We start from the raw sequence: 25,470 nt of genomic DNA, 5'->3' as shown, positions 1-25,470 counted from the left end.
TCATACTTCAGCACTCAACCACTATCCCTTATAAAAATCAAATTTATCAATATAAAAATATTTTTATATTATATTGATGTGATACATTTGGTTAGCACGTCATCGTTTTTGACTAATTGTTCTACATGATGACTGACTATGAATAATTATTACATCTAAAATCGAATTAATTAGTCAAACTAATTTATCTCCAAATTAATATAAGATATAGTATATATAGTTCACAAACATGCTTTGGAGATTAAAAGTATTTGTAATTACAGTGATAATCCTCTCACAAGTGTGGAATCAGATTCCACTTAAATTTCCCGAACCCCATTCCTGTAAATTGATGTGATCCTATGACCCATCGCATGGGGTGATTTCAGATGGAAAAGGTGCGGTTGGGCACCTAATAATAAAGGCTCAAACGGCTTCATATCATTAAGCTCCATCAACGCCTCTGATGATACTTACCCACAAAGTGTACAACAAAATTCCACTTCAACGAAAAAGAAAATAAAACTAAAACAAAAACAAGATAACCTTTCTTTTGTTCTCATCCTGTGATTAATATGAATCATTTATTTTGCTGGCTCCTCTGTTTCTTTGTTAAAACTATGTTTGGTTCAAATCATCGATATCGAATTTTGTTCGGTTTAACGATTCATTGATGTTAAATTGTAATGATAATTTCGATTTTTAACTAATCAAATTTGATAAAAAAATAAAAATAAATCATATATAAAACATATGATACCGTTAAAACTAGGTCTGATTCGAATTATCGAAATTGAACTTCATTCGGTTTAACGATTCATCGGTTTTAAATTGTAATGATGATTTCGATTATAAAACTTATGATATGATGGTTAAAAATAAATCAGTTTAATGATTCCTCTGTTTCTCTAGTTAAAACTAGGTTCGAGTGGAATCATCAAAATCGAACTTTCTTCGGTTTAAGGATTCATTAGTGATGATTTCGATTTTAAATTGATCAAATTTGATAAAAGAAAATAAAAATAAATCACATATAAAACTTATGATATGGTGGTTAAATTGCTGAGTTTAAATTTAGATAACTTAGGTTTGTTTAATTAAAAAAATTATAATTTTATTTTTTTATATCAGTTTTAATAGTTATTGATATACATCTATTTTTTAAATTTAAAAATAAAAAAATAAATTTTTATATTTTAAATTAATTTTAATTTAAAAATAACAAAAAAATTGAAATCAAAATATATAGTTCTAGAATCGAAACCAAAATCATCCGAATCCTCAGTTATAGTTCTAGAAAAACCGAAATCAATGATAAACCATAGATAGGATTGTTTTTACTTCAAAAAAAAAAAGAAAAACAGAGGTTGTTTTGAGTTTGAATGCACTGTTCTTCTAAATCTTGGCCGAGTATAGCAGATGAAATGATTTATTTTAGGTTCTCTTTGGATGTAAGAAGAGCTCACCACAATGTACGCCGAGTTCTTGCAGCAAAAGTTACTCCTGACGATGCTCGTTTACCAACAACAGATGTGGCTTCCGTAGCATTTGCTATCAGATGACAGCAGCTCTACGACTTTTGATGGAAGAAGGAGCACTAAAGCTCAACAGCGCAGAGAAAACAACGTCACAGCTGCCTCTTTCCACCGTCTTCCATGCTTGCGTAGCAGTGAAGCACCTACCGCCTCATTGTGCTCACCGGGAAGGAAGACAGTAGGCCGTACACGACTCTTCATCATGATTTCAGGTGCCCTCGCTGCACATATGCAGTGTCTTTCCTCATAAATCTCTGCACCCCAATAGGCATACATTTCATGTCGATCGCAACTGGTTTTGAGGTCATTTAAGATCGATTACATTACCCAAAGCACTGCACTCCCCGTGCAAATTACATAAGATACAAACCACAGCACACACCACCAAACCAAACACATTCTCACGAACAGGTGGTAGGTGTTCCAGTCCCCACCCGCCCCTCGTCTCTACTTAGGCCCCAAAACAACCAAAGAGCTTCTTGGGAGTGAACCCTGTGACGCGATATTTAGCGGCCATCTCTTCTGCCTTGAGGAATTCTTCCCCACGCTTAGCCTCGACCATGGCTTTCTTCTCCTCCGCTGCCTTATGTAGCATGGCGATCTTGTTCTTCATCTTCTCTGCGTACTCTGCCTTCTTCTTCTCCAATGCTTCCTGCACGAACAACATGGAAGGTATAGGTATAATTACAAGTATAGTTCAACTTGGTACACTGTGAGCTGAAGCAGGATGACTGTATCTGAGCTACAGCCATTTCCAACTGACGGTTGAATTCCATCATTCGAGATCTCTGACCTTATAATTACAGCAGCTTGATAGAACTCATAAATCTAATCTTGTCAGATCAGCTAATTCCAAGTTGTTGTTGAAGTAAGCTTGCTTTCTTTGAGCAGCTATGAGATGCTTATAGTTCCTCACCTCTTTCATTTTCAGCTCAGCTTCTAAAACAGCCTTCTTTGAGTTTTCCCATGCAGTAATAGATGCCATCTTCTTAGCAGCCCTGTCCCATATTGGCAGGAAAACATGATAAATTAGACAGATAAAAATTGTACATCCATGATGATCATAATTTACCAAAGTATCATGTCCAAGAGGATGATTAGAATCTCCATGATTCGATTTTAGCTGGATCGATCTAACCCAGTGTTGATGTCTCCACAGCAACAACAATGATAACATGTGGAGTCAACAAGTCTATACCCAATCGAAACTAACTTACTTGTTCTGTGCTTTGGTCTTCTCGTTCTCCTCCCATGCTTTGATCATGGACTCCCTCTTCTCTGTCTCAACCCTTGCAAGCACAGCATCTGAATTGGCAGCATCAAACATTATCTTCCTCTGCCTTGATACCAAGTGGTGCATCGGAGAACATTGTAAATTCTAGCAAATGTTTCTGCAAACACTTACCTCTGTCGATCGAACCACCTGATGTTTTCTTGGTAGCGGCAGCCTCAGTTGCTGGTGATGAAGAGGTTATGCATAAGTTCTTAACGATGATGAAGAAATTATAAGCTCGACAGCTACGGAGAGCACATATGATATCAATCATCCAATTCGTATGTATGCAGAGATGCATCTGGAGGTGCTTTGTGATCTTTTCGTGTAATATTAATGAATCGTGGAACCTAATTATAAGGAATTCATGAAGAAAGCAGTAGAAAGGTTAAAAGAACCAACTTTTTGCTCTGTTCATCTACTCTTTTATGCTAGCACATCAATTGCAAATGCTTTCGATCTAGAAAGTAAGCAAATTGCTATCTATCTATAAGTTAAACAAAGAAAAATCGAAATAATTATCTGCTATAATCCAAATCGTTCCCTAGAGAAGAGAAGAGAATATCACAGAGAGAAAGAGAGAGAGAGAGAGAGAGAGAGAGAGGAAGGGAAGAAGAAGAGCTCACTGTCCACGGTGGCAAGAGCCTTGGAATCATCCGGCTTCTCCTCCTCCTCAGGCGGTGGAACCGCTGACTTGTCCTTCGCCAGGTCCTTCACTGTCTCCGCCGGAGGAGGATGTGCAGCAGTCCCGGCAACACCTTCAACCTCCATCTTGGTCGACTCCTCTTCCCCCATCGATCTTCTCCCACCAAAGCAAGAAGCAATCGATCGTACCAGACCTCCACCGAGTCTTGTAGTCACCGGCGAGAAGTAGATCCAACATATAAAGCCGAGGAAGAACGAGGGAAAGAAGCGTCACGTAGAGAACCAGGAGGTGGTATCATGCGCGGGCCTTTGCGTGTGCGACGCGCGTGAGGGCACGACGACGCAAAGCATGTCGGGGCCGCGATTCACGACGCGAGTGGATGATGTGTAGCGCATCGAGAAGCCTACCGCTCCCTTCCCCCTTTGGATGTGCACCACGTCATCCACTCCGGTCGTCCCTTCTCACGAGCTTAACCTAGTATCGATGTACGTGCTGCGTATCACGCGCTCGTTCAATCTTGACGGACGGGTCGCTTACCGGTGGCACTAATATATATATATATATATATATATATATATAATTCATAAACATAACAATAATTAAAGTAGAGACTGACCAAAATTTAGATTACTTGTATTTTAATTGGTAAACATCTAAGCTGTTGATAATATAAATATTGAACTTACTAAAATCAAATCCCATGGCTCGTGAATTCATTGTATAGTTTTGGAGCACTCCTTTGTTGTAGTAGATCATAAGAGTGGCATACACTGGCATTATATGTGTACATTTGGCAATCCCCAGAAAACACAAAGCACAGGTTTGGCATGTCATCATCATGACAGCAATTGCTGTGGTGGTGGCCAAATCTTCTCCCAAGCTGTTCGAGGAGTCTTTTGGCCAGTCTCCCGTGCATCCCTCTCATGGAGGAGCCTTGGGGAAGGCTGAAAAGGTGGCCATACTTCTCTCATCCTGTTTTCTCCCCACCCCCACCCCCACCCCCACCCGCACCCGCACCTGTTACTCCTGGGTTGATTTCTTGGCTTAGAAGGTGGCCATGTTACAGACATCTAATGGACGAGCTTGTCTCCACCACACACCATCCCATCACTCCTGTAGGTTATCCAGGGTGATCTGACAGTGGTAGATGGTGGCGACATCTATCCTTTTGACGGGCAAAAAAGTAGAGGGGGGATGGTGAATTAAATTGTCCATGAATCAATGGATAGGAAATGATAGATGTGGAAATCTTTCAGCAATATCCTGTGTATGTGTGAACTTTCTTTTGAGAAGATGCTCTCTAGAACAGATAAAATCCTAGTGTTTTTATCTAAAAATAAAGATAGGAATTTTATTGCTTCCACGGGATTAACCTTCAAGTTGACAAAAAAAATTTAGTTATATTTTCATTGCTTTCTTTAAAACAATCAAACATATATATATATATATATATATATATATATATATATATAAAGTTATTAATCCTCAACCTATTAGGACTAAGATTTCTAACAAAAATAAATATAGTAATTCCTAATTTGCTATATGAAAGGGCTCCTAACATAATTAGGATAAACTCAAAAACTCTTATCATAACTAGGAAAACTAAATAAAAAAATAAAGATTAATATTAAATCCTTAAAATTAATGACTCCTAAAATTAAGGAATAACATTTCCTGTCTTTTCAAAACAACTTTGTCCTTAGGGTTGAGCAACGATAAATTTTGAAAACTTCTTCAATAATTTATAAGACTCTCAAGTGACATCTTCAATTGGTAATTTAGCTTATTGAATAAGCACGCATCACAACATGTCGATCAATTAAGTAAGGTATCTACTTAGTGACTACATGAACAATAGATAACATCTCTATCTCATAAATAAATAAACTTAGATGAGATGAGAAAAATGTCTTAGTAGTATAAACGATTGTACGATGTTTTTCCATTAGTATAGCTCCGATACCCACTCTAAAAGTATCATATTTAATCACAAATAACTTATTAAAATTTAGTATAGAGAGAACTAGTATAGTAATTATTGCATACTTAAGAGAAATAGATGTTTGAATACCTTCTTTTGTCCACTTAAATACATTTTTCTTTAAAAGTGATATCAAAGAAGTATTTGATTTTGTCATAGTTATTCAATAGTAGTAAAAATAAATCCACGACCAACTCTTATAACAAGCTTCACTTCGACATACTTATTATTATAAGTTAAAATTTGCTCAACAACAACCTTCATCTTGAACTTATCACAACGTTCAATGCCATAGGCTAATCGTATAACCTTGCTATTCATAAAATTGTTGATGCCACTATTATCAATCAAGATAGTAATAGACTAATATTTCAAAAACCCTTTAACCTTCATAGTTTGAAAATTAAAGTAGCTAGCTAATGCATATACAGTATGTATAATAGGTTCAACAATCTCATTATTATCAATACCTTTATGATTAGAGTCTACTGCCTTAATCTCTTGTTCTTTCTCAATTGGTTCAATTATCAAAAGTTTTTCTTGTTTGCATCGATGCTCTTTACTCTACTTTTCATCACAATGCTAGCACAAATTTTTTATTAATTATTCTTTAAGTTTCTCTTCAATCGGTCTTCTAGTATTATGATTCATTAGAAATGGTTGGAGTAGTTGACTTACTAGTCAAATGTTTATTAACACTCATTATTCGACGGTTTTTATATTTATTTATTTTTTCATTCATAAGAAATTATAGCTTCGTAGTGCAAGGTTGATGAGCCTTAATTATACCATGAATGTCTGAATTAATATCTTCAATAAATATTCTCACTAATTATCTTTTAGACCAATCCTGATTTGATAGTCATTCAAATTGATTTTGATACTCTAATACAGTAGAAGTTTGGTGAATCTTTGACAACTGCCCATCAATATTCTCATATGGTCTAAAACAAATATGCACCTTATATTAAAATAAACCTTATATCTATTTCTCAATTTTATAAATAAAATAATCTCTATTAAGTTCGAGACCAGAATAAAATAATATTTCTATTGGGTCACTAATTTACTATACGAACTTGGTATCACCTCCCAATCCACTCCTATAATATATTTTGATAATGTTAGTGCCACCTATATATGCGCCAACTCATCATTCACACATGAAACATATTATCATCGACTTTCATTTTATTAAAGATTAAGTTATAGATATCAACTACATATTTCTCACGTTCATACTTCTTATCAACTAATATGCTCTCTCATAAAGGTTCTTGCTCATGAGACATATCGGTTGCATTGATCCAAGATTAAAATATTTGATGAAAGCTCAATCTTACGGGAACATAATAGAAGATCATGATAAAGGTAAATATAGAATAATAACTTTGCACTTATTATATACTCTAATCCTTAATCAATCTAGGATTTGAGGATCAATCACAAATTTGAATGCATGATTTGATTCTTTGATTCGAGTGAATGATTGAAAGAAATATATCCCTAAAAATATGTATAAATACACATTATTACTCTAATAAGTGAAATCAATCTTTTTTAAATATATTTTTTTAATTTTTTTAATATATTTATTAGTTGTCATAAGTATTCAATTTTTATATACTTACACTTAATTATATTATCATATCTAAGCTATTTGGCAACCTTGGAAATCACGACCTAATGCATAAATCTAATGAATAAGTTGACCGAGGTAAATGATCTTGTCTTTGCAAGCAAATAGATTGTACCCATGACTTGAATTCTAATTATCAAGATATGAAACCAAGAACCTCACCATGTCATGTTTGCACAATTAGGAACTTCGCATAGAACATTAGATTCCATAACTCTATTGCATATATCTTTAGCAAACGCAAGCACCCATCGTCGGCAGAATTCTTTGAATTGAGTTCGATTAGAAGAACCTTTTATGGGCCTTACCAGGAATCAACGATGAGGAGCCATTCCATCTCTTGGGCCCAATTCCAAAGAAGGTAGTGAGCTTATGTTCAAACAAGACTCAGTTAGGCCCATAAGCCCACATATCATTCTTTTAATCCAAGCGTACTACTCACTTAATCCAGATTTGGACATCCTTAAATCGAGTAGTAGGCACTGAAGTTGGATTTGAATAGGTCTCATCGATTAGCATCATAACCATTGTGAAATGTCAATGATAGTGGATCTTTTTTTGTTTTTGGTTTTTGGGATATTCATGTTCATGTGACATGACTAAACGAAAATTGGGTATACCATTTATTAGATTTGAATTCAGATAGTTGATCTTCATAAAATTTATAGGGCAACTTCTCTAGAAAAATATCAAGTTTCACGTATTTCTAAAGAGCATCCCATTTTTATTATTCTCGTAAAGTATCATTTATTTTTTTAAAAATATTATTACTTTAACAAGAGAGGTCTCATTATGGCTAAGACGATAAAGACGATAAAAGGGTATCCCTCCGCCTATGTCAATGCGACCATGGTTGCCTCTCATAACTGTGCGAAGGCAACGGTCGACATGACATAGGTAAGAGGTAATTTAATATTATTTTTTTAAAAAATAAGACGTGTTCTATTAGAATAAAGCAAAAATGATACAAAAAAAAGTGAAAACTTGATATTCTTTTTTTGAGAATTTATTAGAGCATATAAGTGCTTCTTTACCTTATCACCATTTTAATCCTACGTAGACGTAATTTATCTTTATTTCCATAAAGGCAATTGCCAAAGCATGCAGCTTTCTACGATCCAAATTACTTGTATCATACACTCGGAATCAACGTCAGAATCGTGCACCTGACCATGATCATCAAACTTAGAGAACTTTGTCAGCTTTCTCATTTATGTTACCCGTTTTAGTTCATCTCGTTGAATCTGGCAAATTTTGTCATCCAATTATCTTATTATCATATTGTGTCATTTCCATCGATAATACTTCATAGCTTAATAATATTTCTCTTTCTAAAAGGCATGCAGTTAACTGACTGCAGGCGAAGAAGGAAGCGAACATACGACGAGAATCCACACAGCTACAGCAACCGCATTCATCGACGAGGGCAGAGGCTCTCGTGGCGTGAACGGCCGGCGACGGAGCGCACGCAGCGCCTGCGATGAGCCGATGAGGCTTTAAAGGCAAGTAAAGAAGACGACCACCCCACCTGCACCTGTCGCGTGCAGGTCCCCCTTCCCGCCCTCGTTCCCTCCACATGCTCGCATGCTGCTACCAGCTAAACCTGGTTGTTCCAATCCTTCCACCCATCATCTGCTCTCTCTCTCTCTCTCTCTCTCTAAGCTCCATCCAAAGTTCATTTACAACCACCATTCGTGGCTTCCTCACATCTTCTGGTATCAAAGCTTGCTTGAGTTCGAAGAATACTGATCTACCAAAAGAGTGAGGAGTGCTTTGACATGGTTTTGCTGTTACTGAACTCAAAGGATTCAGAGTTTCCCACCATCAACAGGCCTTTCCAGCTTCTCCATCTTCCTTTATCTCTCTTCAACCTTAAGCTCTATCATATAGAGGAACCTCCACTGATTTCACTTTATGGGGAAATCAGTGGGTGTAAAAAAGGGGATGGGGACACAGTTTCAGGAAAGTTATGAGGGTGTAAATTGCATGCAACCATGCAAAAGTACTCTCTCATCATTGTAATAACTTCACCAAGATTTGTTTCGCCAGCTAAAAGATTCCAGCGGCCAACTGCTCTGACAGTTCAGCCCTAACAGTCATCTCTCTCTCTCTCTCTCTCTCTATCTTACAAGCCAAGTTGATCAAGAACTGCAAAGAGTAATGAGTTTTGTGTACCATCTGCTTATTTTACTCCATTATACCACTAAATTATTCTGGAAAAGAGAATGAAACAGTTTCATAAAGAAAAGAATAAGAGGATGTTGTAGATCCATAATTCTTCATTATTAGCTTGATTAAAGAAGTCACACTGCTTCGATCATCCATCAACAGAAGAACCAGTCTCATTGTCATGTCTTACTTTGCACCTATGATGCCTTCACATATGCATCAAAAAATTAAAATAAATGAGTGAGAATTAAAAGTGTTCAAATGGGTGAAACTTCCCAGAGATTGCCATATGGCTTCTCTGCTAGCTTTGACTTAAGGGGACATAATTAGGAACTTGAGACAAAATATTGGTTAATTTATATTTACTTTTTGAATGCTCTGTTTTATGCTTAATATATTAACATATGGCAAAAGCACAAAGATGAGTAAGGACCCCAACTAAATTTAAAAGTAATTATAAAGAGAAAACGTAAATGGATTGGAGTTGGACATCCAAAGTTATGCGATTGTTGGATGGTAGATATGTAGTACAGAAGATAAAGTGGCGAGACAAAGGCAAAAGTAAAAGGAAGACCTTAAGCTTAAAGGAAACATGCAACATGGGAAAACATGGCCCCATGGAATCACCATAAAGACAACTATATCTTATGGGGAGATTAATTTTTGACATGTGAACAAATTACATGCCAAATTTTGTTTAGGGAAAGGTGGGCATATAAAAATGGGAAATTTGTGAGAGATTAGGATGAGTGATACAAAAAATAATAGGTGTAGAACCTTATGATATTTGTACTGAAGCATGGAGAAGTTTAAGAGATTTAGGATAATCCAATTAATTGTACTTTTAACAAAATTTTGAGAACAAAAAAAATTGTTATATGATTAGAGGAAAAGTTTTTTTTAGCAACATATATATAAATAATGGATATACTAAAAAAAAAATAGTTCTCAAAGCGAAAGTCTAACTAACTTGATTCAGAAAATTCTAAAATAGACTTACTACTTGAAGACTATAATGATGCTCTTTGATGTCTACTAATTATAATAATGTAATAAAATTTGAACACTATGATGGTTTATTTCTTTTGTTAGTGGTGTTGCCAATGAGATTAACTTGCTAGACATATTCTAGAAGTATTTCATGGTTTTTTTTTGTTAGTGGTGTTGCCAATGAGATCTAATCAAAACTAATTCTAAGTATATGAAATCAAAATTTTGGAATAAGAAAACTACAGCCAAGTATATGAAATGCAAATTTAGGAATATAAAAAAGAAGAATGCAATAATTTAGATAAATAAGAAGTTTGTAAGAGCAAAACTTTGGATATTATGAATACATTATTTGGCATAAAAATGGAATAACGAAAGAATATAAAGATATTATAAAACATGGAATTCAAAAGTTTCTGATAGATTTGTCAGGTTAATAAAAAACCTAAAACGTGTAGTTGACAGAGAAAAAAGAAAGGACAGAATAGAAAACATTCAATGAGATGGCTTAATTTGGTTTTTAATGTAAGAAGTGGTCCATCAATATATAAAATGATTACATAAAAAAGAATGAAATAATTTGTCTTGTTATTTTGATGAGTGATTACATAAAAAGTGTCCATACAACACCAGCAGCTGAGCTGAGCGATGTGATGACTAGTCATTGGATACTACTATGAAGCCTTAAAGTTTTGGACATAATTGTTCCTCTTTGAAGCGACATCATAGCATAGTGTCTATTTAAATGGAAATAACATCATAGTCATGAGATCATAAAGTTCTACGATTTATTTACATGAAAATAGCATTTTTCTTAAGATCAAAGACAAGAGTCACAGATTGCACAAATATTCATCTCGATTAGTACAAGTCGTTAAGTGAAAATAGAATAGAAATGAGCAAGCAATAGGGGTTGCGTACGAAGAGCCTAAAAGATAAAACAGCAAATATGGCATAGAAGAAAAGTATACAGAGATAAAAGGCCCATCAGAGATGCGCACAAGTGTGATGCGCACAAGTGTCACTTTAGAGGACCGATGACAGCAAAGAGTGTAAAGCCCAAAAGCCAATTGTTGGATGGATCAAAGCCAACACATGTGGGGTTCATAAATGCTGAAGGACCATGGCCGTATTACAAGTAGAAAAAGCTAAGTGGAGCCAATGACTGATTCCCAAACCCCGAGGTTGGCACAGCGCAGGAGGACGTGGGAGGAAGTGCTGATCCCCTCGGTCTCATTGTAATGGCCGTGATCAGAATGAATTAGGTGGGCATTGGACGCCGCATCAGAAAAGATGGGAGTCTATAGCTACAGACATATTTGTTTGAAGAGTATAAAGGAATCATAACATTTCGGTGGGTGGTCGCCTTCACAGGGGGAATGTAGCGACGTATTAGCTGATAAACATCATCTACCTCTTAATGGATAGCTCAACAAGATCTACTCTTTTGAAGTGGCACAGCTCATCTGTAAACAAGCTCAACATCAAATTATGATGGCAATAGATGAATTAGGGAGAGAGCGAGGGGTGGGATTCTCCAGATTGTGAACACCCCTTTGTCACATTTAAATAAGTTACTAATATGTATTATATATCATACATCTCAAAAAAAGAAAACATATTATGTCAATCATGAAAATATGATGTACCAATCCTATAATGATACTTTTCTACGTCTATACCCTTCATGCAACATTCTCCTATCTCAACTCGGAAATGGAGCAACTCACCGTGTCATACGATTTAGCTCATAGTGTAAAAGGATAACAAACTAACTAGTCTTGCAACAAGCATTACTCTCTTCGAGTCATTTTTCTGCCTGACACGATAACTATCAAGAGCTACATCCTCGTTTTTCACACTAGAGACTACTCTCACTATCATGAGTCAAACACCATTTTTTGTCATATTGTATGCATCATTCTCATTGTTAAGCATTATTCCCTTATATAGCGCTACTACTCCATTAAACCATCTTGTTATTGTGTGTACAAATAATACTCTCAATTATTATAAATGACACAAGAATAATGCTATATGATAATAATATGGCACACTAATTTATTGACTTCAACCATAATTTTAGCTTTTCCTGCTCTCACTATTTGGACTCAGAGACTCTATAAACCACAACCTTTAAAAATATCCTCGTTGACTTAAGAACATTCAAATAGAATCATTCAAGAATTTCTAACATCTTTTTTTGTTTTACATGAACCAATATGAATGGATGATACACATCTATGATCAAGTAAAAGAACTGATGTGAATGGTTGATAACGATGATAAAAAAAAAAAAAATTATTAAGTAGTTCCCCCTTAGATATGAATATTAAGAAGCTCACTGTAGCATCCAAAGACGCTACCAAACCATCAAAATAAAGAAAGCGTCAAAGAAGATGTGTTGTATGAAAAGATACACAGAATGGAAGGATATGATCATCACCTGTCACCAGCTTTGCAGGGAGGAGACGGAAGAACAGGATCCCATGTAATCTAATCCTTCCGGTTGCCAAAACAGGACCAACCCCACAGTGGAGAAAAGCCATCACGTGGGCACAATTGTCAAGCCATAGCCACAACAGGGATTGCCACCACCACACACCAAATCCCATGTCTGCCTCCTTGCTGTGAGTCTCAAGCAATCCACCAGCAGACCCTTATAACATACCACCCCACACCCTCACATCATTCTCTATTGCGTGTATTTTATTGCACATAAGCTTCCCATTTTTCAACCTTGCTTTGTGTTTAAACCCCTCTGCCATCATAATATTCCTCTTTCCACAGGTTGTTTGTGAGTTCAGTGTCTGAACTCCACCGCACTTGCATTACTTCCTCTTCCTCCCTGTCAGGAGGCTCCTCCATGTGGGGGGGGCTTCTGCGCAGGTAGAAGCACTGATTCCTGAAGGCCAAGCGGAGGAGATCATGAGGAATTGAGAGGGAGATCGAAGATGTTCAAGGCAGCACGATGGAGGAGCGAGAAGAACAAGATCAAGGCTGTGTTCAAGTTGCAGTTCCAAGCGACACAGGTCAGTTCGGTCAACGCATCAGATCTTACCAGTGCCGAACGAGCTAGTTTTGAACCCCCTTCGTGATTCGTGTAAGCCAAGTAATCTACTGGAAAATTTGTGGGCTTGATCTCGTTGATTCCTTCAGGTACCGCTGTCGGCATCGGAGGCGGCGACGGTAAGCTTGGTCCCTCTCGACGTCGGAAAACCGACTGTGAGATCAGAGAGGGTTGCGGTGGTTGGTGGAACCTGCAAATGGTCGAACCCAGTTTATGAAACAGTGAAGCTAACGCGTGATCCCAAGAGCGGAAAGATCAACGACAAGTTATACCAATTTCTTGTTTCCACCACCGTATGAGAGATGAATGCGTCTTCTTTGCTTTGACATGTTCTTCATCGAGTGCTCTGCTTCCAAATTATGTCTCATCACTGGAGGTTTTGCAGGGATCCACCAGAGCTGGACTCCTGGGAGAAGCCATTGTTAACCTGGCAGATTATATTGAAGTGTTCAGAGCTTCATCTGTTTCGTTCCATCTCAAGACAGAAGCCATCTTGCATGTGAGCATTTCCTCCTGAATGGACAAGCATTAATTAATAGAATTCATGAGTGCTCTGCTAGATCTGGGTTGCTACAAAAACAGATCTGGTCAGCAAAAATCTATCTCCAGCAATTGTCTCCTCCAAAAAGAAATCACAATCCCAAACAAGTAGAGATGAGCTTGAAAAGAATTGAGACACTTATAATAATACCTTGTTACCAAGTTTCATTCCCTAATTAATGGGCTCTTAACTGAAATGACAGGTTACCATACAGAGAATGCTGGATGACGTTGCAGGAAGGTAATAGTACTCAGCATGGATTATTGTATGGAAAAAGGTTTCAGTACAAGCTTCTAGTGAGATGTTCAATAATTGATTTATGCTTTTCAGGGAAGTTGAAGAAAATGGAGATGCAATCATGAGGCAACAAGGAAGAACATTACAGAGCCAGTTAACCAAAAGTGACAATGAGGAAGGAGTCAAAGCTCTAAATGGCAGGAATGATGTTAACTTGGTGAAAGTAAGTGCAAATCTCTTGCAAAAGAGTACAGTTTTAAGAAACTTCACTATGGTAGTATTTCAACTATGATGCACAGAAAATCACCAACTAAAAGTGCTTCACATAAACACATGATAACGCAGATATGATGTACATGAAACAAAGAGAGTATTCAACTTATGACACTTTTATTTACCATATGCATTTTGTCGAATCTTGGTGCCTGTCGATTCATCAGTGAGTACTGGAATTGTTTTTGGGGAAACAAGTCATTGTCCACTAGATGCTATACATTTCTTCTCTAGAAAACCAAAAACTTTAAACAAGTGCAACAGTCTAATGTGAATATGATTGTCAGATTTCTTTGAATTCAAAATAGCAATCTTTCAGGAATCGAACCTAGGGGATGTATGACTAGGAAATCTGGAAAATATATAATGTCCTCATCATCATGCTTTCAAATCCCCAAGATACATATGAAATTCTTGTATCTTATTTTTAACAGGATGTGTCATATATTAGCAGAGAGGCAAGGGTAAAATTTCCATCGAGCAGAAACCTTCCCACTTACGATGACTGTAATGGCAAACTCGAAAAATCTCACAGTTTTGATGCTATATCAGCGGCTAGTTCTGATAGTAGCTCAGAAATATATACACCAAAAGAGAACAGCATCAAGAATGGCAACAACCAAAAAGACTCCACCAGCTTACTATCGCCTCTTGCGGACATTGGTATGCAACCAAAGTTGATGACCAGCTCAGGTGATTGGTCTGAAACTTTAGCTCCTGATAGAAGCACGGATGGATCAACAAACAGCTCAGGCGAGTCTGGGTTAACAGAAAGACTGCAATGTTCAGATGAGACTCTTGAGAAACTAAAAAACGAAGTTGTCATTTTAACGAGGAAGGTGGAGGTATCAGAACTGGAGTTGCAGACTTTGCGAAAGCAAATCACCAAGGAAAATAAGCGAGGACAAGATCTTTTAAAGGAAATAAGCAGCCTGAAGGAGGAAAGAACTGCTTTACGAAGAGAATGTGAAGAACTTAAGCTTTCACAAAAGAGAACAGATTTTGATGAAACACTTTCAACTGAATCACAGCTTGTTAGAGAAGATCCTTTGTCCAAGCTACAAGAAATCAAACAAGAGTTATACCATGAGAAAAATCTGAATTCAAGTCTTCGCTTGCAGTTACAAAAAACACAGGAAGCTAACTCTGAACTGTTACTTGCCGTCAGAGATCTTGATGACCTGTTGGAGCAGAAAAACAGGGAGACACTCTGCCATAAATGCAGAAAAATTGATGTCGAAGCAGAAAATGATGAGGATATTCAAGGTTCGAAATTTAGAAATCAACTCCCACAATTGCAGCAATCTGAATGTAAACAAGTGTTGCTGGAAACAACTTCAGAAAATGATAAGGAGCAACATGCATTGTTAGTCAATGGGCATAATAACATGAGGACTGAATATTCACTGGAGGAGAAGATCGCTGACCTTAACAGTGAAATAGAATTGTACAACAAGGACCGTGAAGAACTTGAAATGCAAATGGAACAGCTTGCTTTGGACTATGAAATTCTGAAGCAAGAAAACCATGATGTCTCTCATAAGCTGGAGCAAACGCAACTGCGAGAGCAACTCAGGATGCAGTACGAGTGTTCAGCACATTTATCGGTTATCAGTGACCTTGAAACCCATGTTCAATGCTTAGAGAAAGAACTTCAAACACAGGCTGAATCATTTGAATCAGATGCAGACACACTAATGCAAGCTAAAGTTGAACAAGAGAAAAAGGCCATACAAGCAGAGCAAGCACTGAGGAAAACACAGTGGAACAATGCTAACACTGCTGAACGACTTCATGAGGAACTTAATAAGGTTTCTTCACAAGTTTCATCTGTATTTTATGACAACGAGAAAATAGTGAAGCAAGCTTTAAAAGAAGCTAGTGAATTGCGTTCACAAAGAAGCCATCTGGAGAAAATGTTGGAGGAAACCAAGGAAAACCTAGTATCACTGCGAGGGCAATACCGTATGAATCTTCAACAGCTATTAAACCTTGTAAATTTTAAATCTAAAGAAGCAGATAGGCTGCACTTGGAACTCAAAAACAAGAAAGAGGAGCTTGAAGATTATAAGAAGTCTGGGGAAGCAAGGCTCAAAGAATCCTGGGAGAAAATGCAATTACTGAAAAATGAGATTGAAAATCTCAAAATGGAGAATTATCTCATCTCAGGACAGAAAGAGAAATTGGCAGCAGAGATGGAAAATTTGGAGTCAACAAATACGGGAAATCAGTTAACGCTACAAGTTAAAAACTCAGAAAATGAAATTCTCAAGAACGAGATAGCACTATTGAAGCAGAAAGTAGAAAATACATTGGAGGAATTAAGCGACCTGAGGAACATGAAAGATGAAAAAGAGACCATGATCACAATGCTAAACTCCAAGGTAGAAACCCTTGGAGTGCAGTACAATGACCTGAAGCAATCACTGTCTGAAGGTGAACTAGAAAAAGAGAAACTGAGGAGACTGGTTTCCAACTTGACGGGTGGTCTCTTAAAGGAGGAGGATATGATAATCAGTTCAGAGGAAGAACTTGGGAACAGCTACACCAATGTAAGTATCACCAAACATGAAAAGATGACATGGTCTAGCACCTCATGCTCCTCCATAAAGTTAGAAATAAACCCACCACAATAAATGAACATTCATGTTTATACCTGCACATGCACAGATACATAAAAAAGTTCAAACACAACCATTGAAATGGAAACATGCTGAGTAGTGCTTTAAAAAATATTGCTATATTGGTATGTTATTTGTAATTAATAAAATGAAAAAAATTTGACAGGAAGAAACAGTAATGATACATTCATCATTACAGAACCAGAAGAACCAGAGAAATGAGGTCAAAGTTATGGAAATACCAGTTAGTTGATTCAAACAAAAATCTCTTTGTGAATGAGGAGATCTTAAGGCATTTTGGCATTCATAAATTTTGCATATGGTTAACACGAATGTTGAGAATTCTTCTTTTTACTTTTGTGAAACTGCTTCAGCATAATTTGATGTAATGAAAATGTTTTTTTTAACAAGTAAATTAAGACAGAGCTACATATTGTCTGAATGAAATTTGAGCATGTTTGTACCATTGACCAATAGTGTGGGCACCATAATAGAGGCATAAAAATGTTATTTGTTTTTTCTTAAAGATAATTACTTAAGTAATCATCTAATGCAGGAAGGCAAACCTTGCCAAAAAAGCAACAAGTTTGCTGGCACAAATGAATTCGAAGGTGATGTTGCTTGTCTACAACAGCAAAGGGTGGGAAACAAAGCACAAAAAAATGATATAAACAACAAAGATCAAGAATTAGCCACAAGGTAACTGTTCATGAATTACCAGCATTTGTTATAGTGTTTCTCCTTCTGCATAGAACTTCTAGTAAATATCACGTTTATTTTATGGCAATTGATCTTCTGATGACTTTAATCCCTTTTGCAGGCACTCTGGAACTAACTCAGAAGAAAATCAACACATTGTTTCCTATATATGTGATCAGTATACATTTGCTAAAATGTTGAGTGAGATGGCTCTTCTGAAAAGACAGAATGAATCAATGGAAGCTGAGCTGAAAGAAATGCAAGAAAGATATTCTGAGATAAGCCTGAAATTTGCAGAAGTAGAAGGTGAAAGACAGCAACTTGTGATGACAATCCGGACTCTTAAAAATGCTTTGAAGAATTAGTGTTTCTTTAATGTTAAACAAAAAATGAGTCGTCTGTATAGGCAAGCAACTGGATGCACCAGAGATCCAGGGCTTGCAAGCCCCGAAGCGATGCCAGATGTCAAATAGTGTGTACATTGATAAGATATTCTTTTCCGGTGAGTGCAACTTATTTCCTTCGTTGAAAAAAATTTCCAGTCACACTGGTTTGGGTGCACAAAGAGTCTCAAAGTTATATAATTTTTTTTCATGAAATTCTAAATTGCTGATTTCTAGTCAACAAGAAGTGTTATTCTTGATTAGAACATTCTTATGTTGATTATGAAGATCTTGAGGTATCTAGAATGTACATATCTTTCTAAACTTAAGCCAACAAGTAGCTATGCTACAAGGAAACGCTGACCGAATTTGATCTTGCCTACCACAGAACAACAAAATTTTGCAACACTAAGGAAATGAACTCCTCGAAAATGCAGATTCTTAATATTTCCTGATTGTTCCAGTGTTTTGACAGATTTATCATTGGTCAAAGTTCCTAACTACTAGATTGCATGAATCAATGCACACAAATCATTGTGAGAATTTCCAATCAAATGTTAAGAGTTCCTTATTTCTCACGTCTGATAGCAACACAACCAAATTCTTCAAAATGCTAATGAAACCCCCTACTGCAAACAATAACAACAAATGGTCCATGTAGTTACTAGTTAACTCTTGGACACAGTTGATGTTCAACTGGAATATGATAAGCAATCTGTGCTAAATGTTTGCTGCAAAAAATAAAAATAAAAAGGTGAGATACAAATGTTCCAAAGTCTCTTCGGCTTTCAATACAAACTGCAACTGCTGAACAGTTCCCCTCAGCTGTAAATTATCATTAGTTAGAATTGCATTTAAGTCCACAGAGAGATACAGCAGGATAGCAAAAACACCTTTATCCCACAGTCAGTAGTGTCACAAAAAAAAAAAAAAGATCAGATTCAAAACTACACTGCTGTCAAGCCAAAAGAATCGGCAGTATAAAAAAGACATCATTTAGCAAAATCATTAGAATCTTCAAAGACTAGCTAAATATTCATATCTACATCTTTTTCGTGAGGCCACCAGAGCTATTACAGTTTGTTAATACCAGTTTGCCTTTCTGCCATTTTCATTTCCTGTGGAATTAGCAAGAATGTGAAAGAAAGTTCTTCATATCATTATAAAATAAAAGAAAAATGTTCAATGAGCTAACATATTAACAATAAATATGATTTTTTCTGCTCTCAACAATAGGGTATATTTTCCAATGATGCCTTAACAAACATTTTATGCTTCCACTTGACCATGTTGTGCTTCCACTTGGTAACTATCACAAATAGAGGGCCTTGAATTTGAAGTTGAAGGTTGCGATAGTTGATTGTCAACTTAGCATATGAACATGAATGGTGTTAATGGTTGGAAATCCTCCCCAGTAAATAATAACAATAATTTAGGATCTTAAAGTCATTCCAGATGGAGGAGGATTTGATTCTTAACAATAAAAGCTTTGAGTTGAACTAGAATATTATTAGAGAATGTAGTCCCCACTGCACTTTAAGCTTCTAGATACCATATTTATTTTTCTTAGTCAGCCTTAGATGTATTTTCATGATCCGAAATTCTTGTAAGTAAAACCTGTGTTCATTTGATGAGCTTTCTGACAGATACTTCCTCCACCAGAATATAACAGAACTTCTTAAACCTTGATAAATGACTTGCAATGGATTCTCACCATAAAATGGTAAAGTATTTCCTTTACTTGATAAACTGAAAACTTATTTCTGATCCTTCAGAGATACCTATTTCATTTCATGGTTGCTCCCTATATAATTGGAATGTACATCAACTCTCAGAATTATCAGATTTTAACTTGTATGTTAAATTCATGAACAAAATCTTGGTCCAGTGCCATTATCAGTCAGCGGCCGAAGAGAATGATGTTGGTACTGGGTTAATTAGTAACAGAGCTGCAATTGCAGTTTAATTGTAGCCAGCGTTTAACTTCAATCAGCGTAACATAGATCCGTTGCTGAGCAAAGCTTAATGTCCAACCGTACCATATCGAAACGCTATCAGTTATAATATCAACATCAGACCACTCAAAAAAATCAAGCCAAAAATGTTGAACGAAGAACATGGAACAGCAAAAAACCGAAGGTCAACAGGACTTCTCGGAAGAGACCGATGATAGACGGAGGGATCATGATATCCAGAATGGCAAAAAGTAAATTCCACCATCCCATGCTCCACAAAAGGTCACAGACTTTAGCCTCGTTGCCAAACCAGAAAAGGAAGTGACCGGCAGTATCTGAAGAGCAGTCATCTTATTTGTTCACCCTAAGATAATAAGCAAGCATCCCCGTGTACTTAATAGTTCTATAGATGAAAGATAAATCAGATCTGAGATCCGTTAGATTCGCTGTTTCTTGTGAGAAATAGCAAACCACAAACAATGAAACCGATTCCAAAAGAACAAAACGGAGATAACGTAAAAGAAAACTTAGACTAATACCATGAGCATCATCATCAGAACGATTCTTTCCCATGCGTGAGCAAACAGTGCATCGTCGATCAAGATAACGAGGAACGAGTGATTCACCTAAGAGGCGTCGTTTCCTCGATCTTCAGGCAGGGATCACCGATCTCCGAGGGACGCTCATCAGAGGTATTGCTAAGAGATAGGAAGCACATGTTAGGGTTTCGATCGGGAAGCGGGAGCAGAAGGCGGAGGGTAGTTCTATTTGCCCGAGAAAGAATGATGGGAGGACAGAGAGAGAAACTGTGGATTCCGAATGGTAATGGCGCGCCTCCAGGGGTTTTATAGGCCAGCACGAACAAAAGCAGCGTTGCCGAGAGACGTTATTGCGATTGGGATTTAATTTACATATTTGTCCTTTCTGGGTAAGCCCTTTTGGAATTCTGCTATTTATATATTTCTTATTAGATGGTTCCAAAAAGAAGCAAATATTTAAGGTTCATTGAGACAAACCTGAGTAGCTTCAGGTGTAATTATGTAAGTTCTCCTTCAAAGGCAGCAGCTTCTCCATGCACCTTAAAAGCTTTCGCCGTTTCCCCATGGTGAACTCACGTAGGGTATAGCCTTCGTCGGGCCATATGGTGTGGATGCGCCACCCTCCACCACCACCTGCACGTTGGTCCACAGTAACAACCGGCCTGAGAGGTGGATGTGGAGAGAGTACCGCTTGTAGTGCTCTACCTGGTTACTTCTATGGCAGCCAGAAAATGTTCCATAGAATTAAAATTTCTAGTAAAAGAACTGCTAACCAAGATTTTAAATCTCAATTTGGTACCGATTTCAATAATTCATCGGACTAATACATTTGATAGTTAATCAAACCTGTATCAGCTGAAAAATTAAAATTAAAATTAAATACTGACCGAATCGTAGAGTCCGATACCAATCCTTTCTCGGATTGGTAAATACAGATTGGGGCTGGTATTCGAGATACTGCTACTATCAAAATGTGATTAAGAGTTTCTAAAATTATAACAAGAAAGCAATTCTTGTTAAAGAATAGACATCATCGCTTGAAAGAATCTACGGCAGAGCCAGTATGATTCATTTGCTTAAGACGTCAAGAGAATGAGGTCATGGGGGACTAAAGGTTCAGACAGCGGTACTACGCTCACTTCAGAAGAGTTTTGACAATGGACTTCACGTTGAGCTTCTTAAGGTCGGTGTAGGACTGACCGCAACCAACAAACATCACTGGAGCTCCTGAAACATAGACCATGGAAAGAGCTGCTCCAACCTGACGAAAATTTCGGGAATTAGTGGAAAAATGAAGTAATGACAAGAGAGCAACTTCTACGGCTAAAACAATTTACAACCTTATCATCAATCGTGTCGAACTTGGTGAGCAGGATGCCATCGATCAACCTGGCAGTCGAAATCGTGGACAGGTCTGCTAATTTCTGCATGATAGTATGTGAAACAACCAAGTGATTGGTAAAACTGTGGGTCTAGCAAAGGATGCAGGATGGATGCTCGAACTGGTCATCTGGTGAAATTATCAACAACAATCTTGAAATGGAGAACACGGGACACATGGTACCTGGTTGAACTTGGTTAATTGATCCACAGCATCATTTCCAACCAAAGCCTCTCCAACAAAAAGTACCAGATCTGGGTTGTTGAGGTTGATGAGCTTGGAGAGTGCTCTCATTAGTGGCTCATTATCCTGATATGCAACAGCAAGAAAGCTGGTTATAGACAATACATCTCCTACATGTTTGGCCAATTAATAGTGTCCCCAGTAATTCTTACCTGCATACGGCCAGCTGTGTCGACAAGGACAACATCTGAATTATTGGATTTAGCCTCCTGGATAGCTTCTTTCGCTACAATTGCGGGATCCTTTTCGTAGCCTTTCTCGAAGATAGGTATCTGCAAAGCATTTTAGTTGTTACAAATGTATAGGTCTCGTAGCCATTGCACACTTCAGCTTTTTAATCACTTGTATTGTAACAATGCTAATGTCACAGCAAAGTCAGATTACAAACTTGAACATCGGTATCAAAGGTTGGTAATGGTGAATTTTATCTTCATTTGACTCGTGACTACACTAACAGCAGAAGCTACCATTCAATGCTGCAAAAGGTAAAAAAAAGGATCGCCAAGAGCCTTACGACTGCTTCTTTCTTTCAAGATGTATTAACAGATAGAAACCAAACCACATGTAGTGGCAAGTCCAACATGTTCTTTGAAATCAACTAAAGAGTAGCATGTAGATAATCTTTTCCAATCTCTCGGCATGAAATCCAAATTTATCAATAAACAATGAGCACAAGTAAAAGGAGGCATAGTCGAGCAATGAGCAAAATAAAACAATGGAAAGCTGATATGCATCACGAACAAACACCAATAAATTAAGAGTAGGTGGCATACCTGGAGTCTGCGTGCATGAGTCCGAAGCTGTTCAACAGCACCAGACCTGAATGTGTCACATGCTGCCAGCATGACATTAACTTCATGTTGCAAAAGCCAGTATGCAACCTATATAATTACAAAAGAAGAAGATATTTCAGAAATGGGACAAATGCCAGCCAAATATAAAGAATTAAGAGAAAAATATGCTAACCTTGGCAAGATTGGTAGATTTTCCAACTCCATTAACACCAACAAAAACAACAACATAAGGTCTTCCTTGCTCCTTAGCGACATGTACATCTCGCAAAATGTCAATGGATCTCTTTGGTGTTAAAATGCGAAGAAGTGCCTCTTCCATGGCTGTCTGCAGTTGTAATCCAACACTGAGATATACGGTTTTGCAAGAGTATGACTGCAGCAAAACGAAGCCAGCAAAAAAAAGGTATACATCAACCCCATCAACAAACCTGAACTGTCGAAGAAACTCTCGTAAAGGAGCCCAGTTTTTTCCCCTCAAGACTAGCTGCTACTGATTCACAAAGCTTTTCAGCTATTTCCTCAGCCTGAAAGTTCCATGAAAAATTAACTCTATGATGAATAGTATAATAGTTGAAACAAACATCAGAATTTGGCATACATATATCAACCAAACATGGAAGACCAGACACATACCACATTTTTAGTCATCAACCTATCCTTGAGAGCTTTCAAGGCTGGTTTCAAGTCAGACTTCTCTAACACAGCATTACCTGCAATACTGAAGCCAAGAATATGCAACATAGATGAATAATTGTCGGAACATAGTGGATCCAGATTGCATGGAATAGCAGCTAAGGTTCTGAAGAGAAAAAAAAAAACTATGGGGCCATTGAGGACCTAAAAACATTTTGTTTTGTATGCAAAATCTAAGGAGCAATCAATCAAAAGGATTGATTTAATTACCCACTTTTGACCTCTGATTATACACTAATTTCAATTTGTGGTGGGCATATTACAAATTTAGACCACAAGCACATGAACTACTGTAGAGATAGATTTATAAAATAAGCATCAGAAAAGAACATTTAAGTCGAGAAGCTACAAACAGATACATGTGCAGGTATCAGCTATGCATATTCCCTCATTTGAGAGAGAAGAATAATCTACAGTAAGTTGAATGAAGATATTTGAAAGAAAACTATTGATATATAACCAAAGCATTCACTAAATAAACAATCATGAAGAGGCTTCAAAGCCAAATATTTACCTTTGGAACATAGACGAGAACCACCCCTTCTTCTTCGTGCAAGGTTTTTCATTCTCCACTTCCTCATCTTCCTCACTCTCACTTTCGCTGCTCACAATTTCCTCCTTATCCATCATGCTCTCTCCCCGATCTGCCTCCACAACCTCCAGAGGCTCTTCCCCTCTCTCATCCACTGGATTCGTAAAATCCAATCTCGACTCAGAAGGTGAATCATCCCAAACCCTGTTCTTCTTCACATTCTTCTTTGGCTCCGCCTTGGTGGCCTTGCTCCCAACGCCACCAGTGTCCGTCTTCTTCCCACCTTTGGACCGCAACTTCTGTAACTTGTTTACATCGAATGCCCCAACTTCAGGCGCTCCGGTCTCTTTTCCCTTCAGAAAACCACTCGGGGCACGAGAATTGTCTTTACTTTCATTTCCTTGCCCATTTGAACTACCATTCGCTAACCAACGGCCCTTTCCTGAATCGCCATCCGACTCGTCTTTCCCAGAACCGCTGGTGTTGCCACTGCTACCGCTATTTCGTTGCTTCCCGGAACCGCTGGCTTGCTTCTTGGACGCCGTGGGGACGCGGGCAGCCTGCTTGGACTTGCGCATCTCCTCCGCCCGCGCCTCGGCCTCCTTCTGGAGCTGGCGGAAGGTCTCGTTGAAATCATCGTACGACGTGCGACTGGGGTCGTGGATCCGGGAGAACTCGCGGCGGACGGCCGCGAGGAGATCGTCTACGTAGAGGAGATGAAAGATGCGCTGGTAGACGGCGACGAAGACGAGGCCGAGGTCGTTGTCGAAGACCCACTTGAGGGTGTAGGCGGCTCCGCCGGCGGCGCCGGGAGCGTCGTAGTGGAAGGCCGCGTCTGCGGAGCGCTCCTCGAGGAGGCAGGAGCGGATGAGCGCGTCGATCGGGGATCCCTTGAGCGAGCTGCCGAGCTCCCACAGGATCAGCCCACCCCGCGTAAAGATCAGCAGCTGGTCCAACATCTTAGACTCCAAGCAACCAGATCGGATGTTAGAATTCTAAACCCTGGCAAAGGATGAGGAAAAAGAAAGGGGAGATGAACGAAGAGAAAAGGAGAAGACGGGTTCAAGAGAAGTGCCAGGAGATGAACGGAGCGGAGGAGAGAAAACGCGTTGAGCGTTTCCTTGTGGTGGGCGGTTTACTTAAATGGATGAATGCGGTATCCACGCCAAATTAGTGATCCTTAAGTTGGTCCGATCCAAACTATTAATGGATTCAATTGACCGGTTGTCGCTCTGCCAAATTGGCGCCAATGGCTGTGCTACATATGCCGCTATATACTGCGAGGCAGCACAAC

General features: G+C 37.9%; 3 protein-coding genes across 4 annotated transcripts; 1 reads left to right on the top strand and 2 right to left on the bottom strand.

The window, feature by feature from the left end:
- Nucleotides 1-1,753: 1,753 nt before the first annotated feature.
- Nucleotides 1,754-3,679, bottom strand: LOC135627427 (remorin-like). The gene is made up of 5 exons (XM_065133527.1): nucleotides 3,414-3,679; nucleotides 2,920-2,970; nucleotides 2,732-2,819; nucleotides 2,431-2,512; nucleotides 1,754-2,166 (listed from the first exon to the last, which is right to left on the bottom strand). The coding sequence occupies exons 1-5, from the start codon at nucleotides 3,580-3,582 to the stop codon at nucleotides 1,966-1,968; spliced, it is 591 nt and encodes a 196-aa protein (XP_064989599.1). The 5' UTR covers nucleotides 3,583-3,679; the 3' UTR covers nucleotides 1,754-1,965.
- Nucleotides 3,680-12,729: 9,050 nt separating this feature from the next.
- Nucleotides 12,730-18,201, top strand: LOC135628000 (uncharacterized). 2 transcript variants are annotated; one of them, XM_065134516.1, is made up of 9 exons: nucleotides 12,730-12,845; nucleotides 13,006-13,247; nucleotides 13,375-13,578; nucleotides 13,671-13,784; nucleotides 14,029-14,066; nucleotides 14,157-14,286; nucleotides 14,771-16,888; nucleotides 17,514-17,656; nucleotides 17,778-18,201. In XM_065134516.1, the coding sequence occupies exons 2-9, from the start codon at nucleotides 13,170-13,172 to the stop codon at nucleotides 18,019-18,021; spliced, it is 3,069 nt and encodes a 1,022-aa protein (XP_064990588.1). In that variant the 5' UTR covers nucleotides 12,730-12,845; nucleotides 13,006-13,169; the 3' UTR covers nucleotides 18,022-18,201. The 2 variants fall into 2 exon arrangements, with proteins under 2 accessions (XP_064990588.1, XP_064990587.1); XM_065134515.1 differs by lacking the exon at nucleotides 12,730-12,845 and having other exon boundaries at nucleotides 12,884-13,247.
- A 3,188-nt stretch (nucleotides 18,202-21,389) lies between these two features.
- On the bottom strand, nucleotides 21,390-25,307 carry LOC135627766 (uncharacterized). Its single transcript, XM_065134014.1, has 9 exons — nucleotides 24,159-25,307; nucleotides 23,585-23,669; nucleotides 23,380-23,475; nucleotides 23,124-23,276; nucleotides 22,931-23,038; nucleotides 22,310-22,429; nucleotides 22,098-22,223; nucleotides 21,874-21,957; nucleotides 21,390-21,794 (listed from the first exon to the last, which is right to left on the bottom strand). Exons 1-9 carry the CDS (start codon nucleotides 25,133-25,135, stop codon nucleotides 21,669-21,671), a joined length of 1,875 nt encoding a protein of 624 aa, XP_064990086.1. The 5' UTR covers nucleotides 25,136-25,307; the 3' UTR covers nucleotides 21,390-21,668.
- Between the last annotated feature and the right edge of the window lie 163 nt (nucleotides 25,308-25,470).

This window comes from Musa acuminata, chromosome BXJ2-11 (genome assembly GCF_036884655.1).
Source record: "Musa acuminata AAA Group cultivar baxijiao chromosome BXJ2-11, Cavendish_Baxijiao_AAA, whole genome shotgun sequence".
In the NCBI taxonomy this organism is placed as follows: Eukaryota; Viridiplantae; Streptophyta; class Magnoliopsida; order Zingiberales; family Musaceae; genus Musa; species Musa acuminata.
The sequence above is the reverse complement of the archived record's forward strand: the minus strand, read 5'-3'. Positions and strand labels throughout refer to the sequence as shown.

What these genes read in the sequence shown, in the direction of transcription:
- LOC135627427 (XM_065133527.1), bottom strand. Translation starts at nt 3,582, where the DNA reads ATGGGGGAAGAGGAGTCGACCAAGATGGAGGTTGAAGGTGTTGCCGGG. An exon ending in AGGTGGTTCGATCGACAGAG is followed by an intron (nt 2,820 to 2,919) that starts GTAAGTGTTTGC and finishes CTGCCAATTCAG; the next exon opens with ATGCTGTGCTTGCAAGGGTT. An exon ending in CTGAGCTGAAAATGAAAGAG is followed by an intron (nt 2,167 to 2,430) that starts GTGAGGAACTAT and finishes TTGTTCGTGCAG; the next exon opens with GAAGCATTGGAGAAGAAGAA.
- LOC135628000 (XM_065134516.1), top strand. Translation starts at nt 13,170, where the DNA reads ATGTTCAAGGCAGCACGATGGAGGAGCGAGAAGAACAAGATCAAGGCT. An exon ending in TGCAGTTCCAAGCGACACAG is followed by an intron (nt 13,248 to 13,374) that starts GTCAGTTCGGTC and finishes TGATTCCTTCAG; the next exon opens with GTACCGCTGTCGGCATCGGA. An exon ending in TTGGGAACAGCTACACCAAT is followed by an intron (nt 16,889 to 17,513) that starts GTAAGTATCACC and finishes CATCTAATGCAG; the next exon opens with GAAGGCAAACCTTGCCAAAA.
- LOC135627766 (XM_065134014.1), bottom strand. Translation starts at nt 25,135, where the DNA reads ATGTTGGACCAGCTGCTGATCTTTACGCGGGGTGGGCTGATCCTGTGG. An exon ending in GAGTTTCTTCGACAGTTCAG is followed by an intron (nt 23,277 to 23,379) that starts GTTTGTTGATGG and finishes TTACAACTGCAG; the next exon opens with ACAGCCATGGAAGAGGCACT. An exon ending in AATCTACCAATCTTGCCAAG is followed by an intron (nt 23,039 to 23,123) that starts GTTAGCATATTT and finishes GTAATTATATAG; the next exon opens with GTTGCATACTGGCTTTTGCA.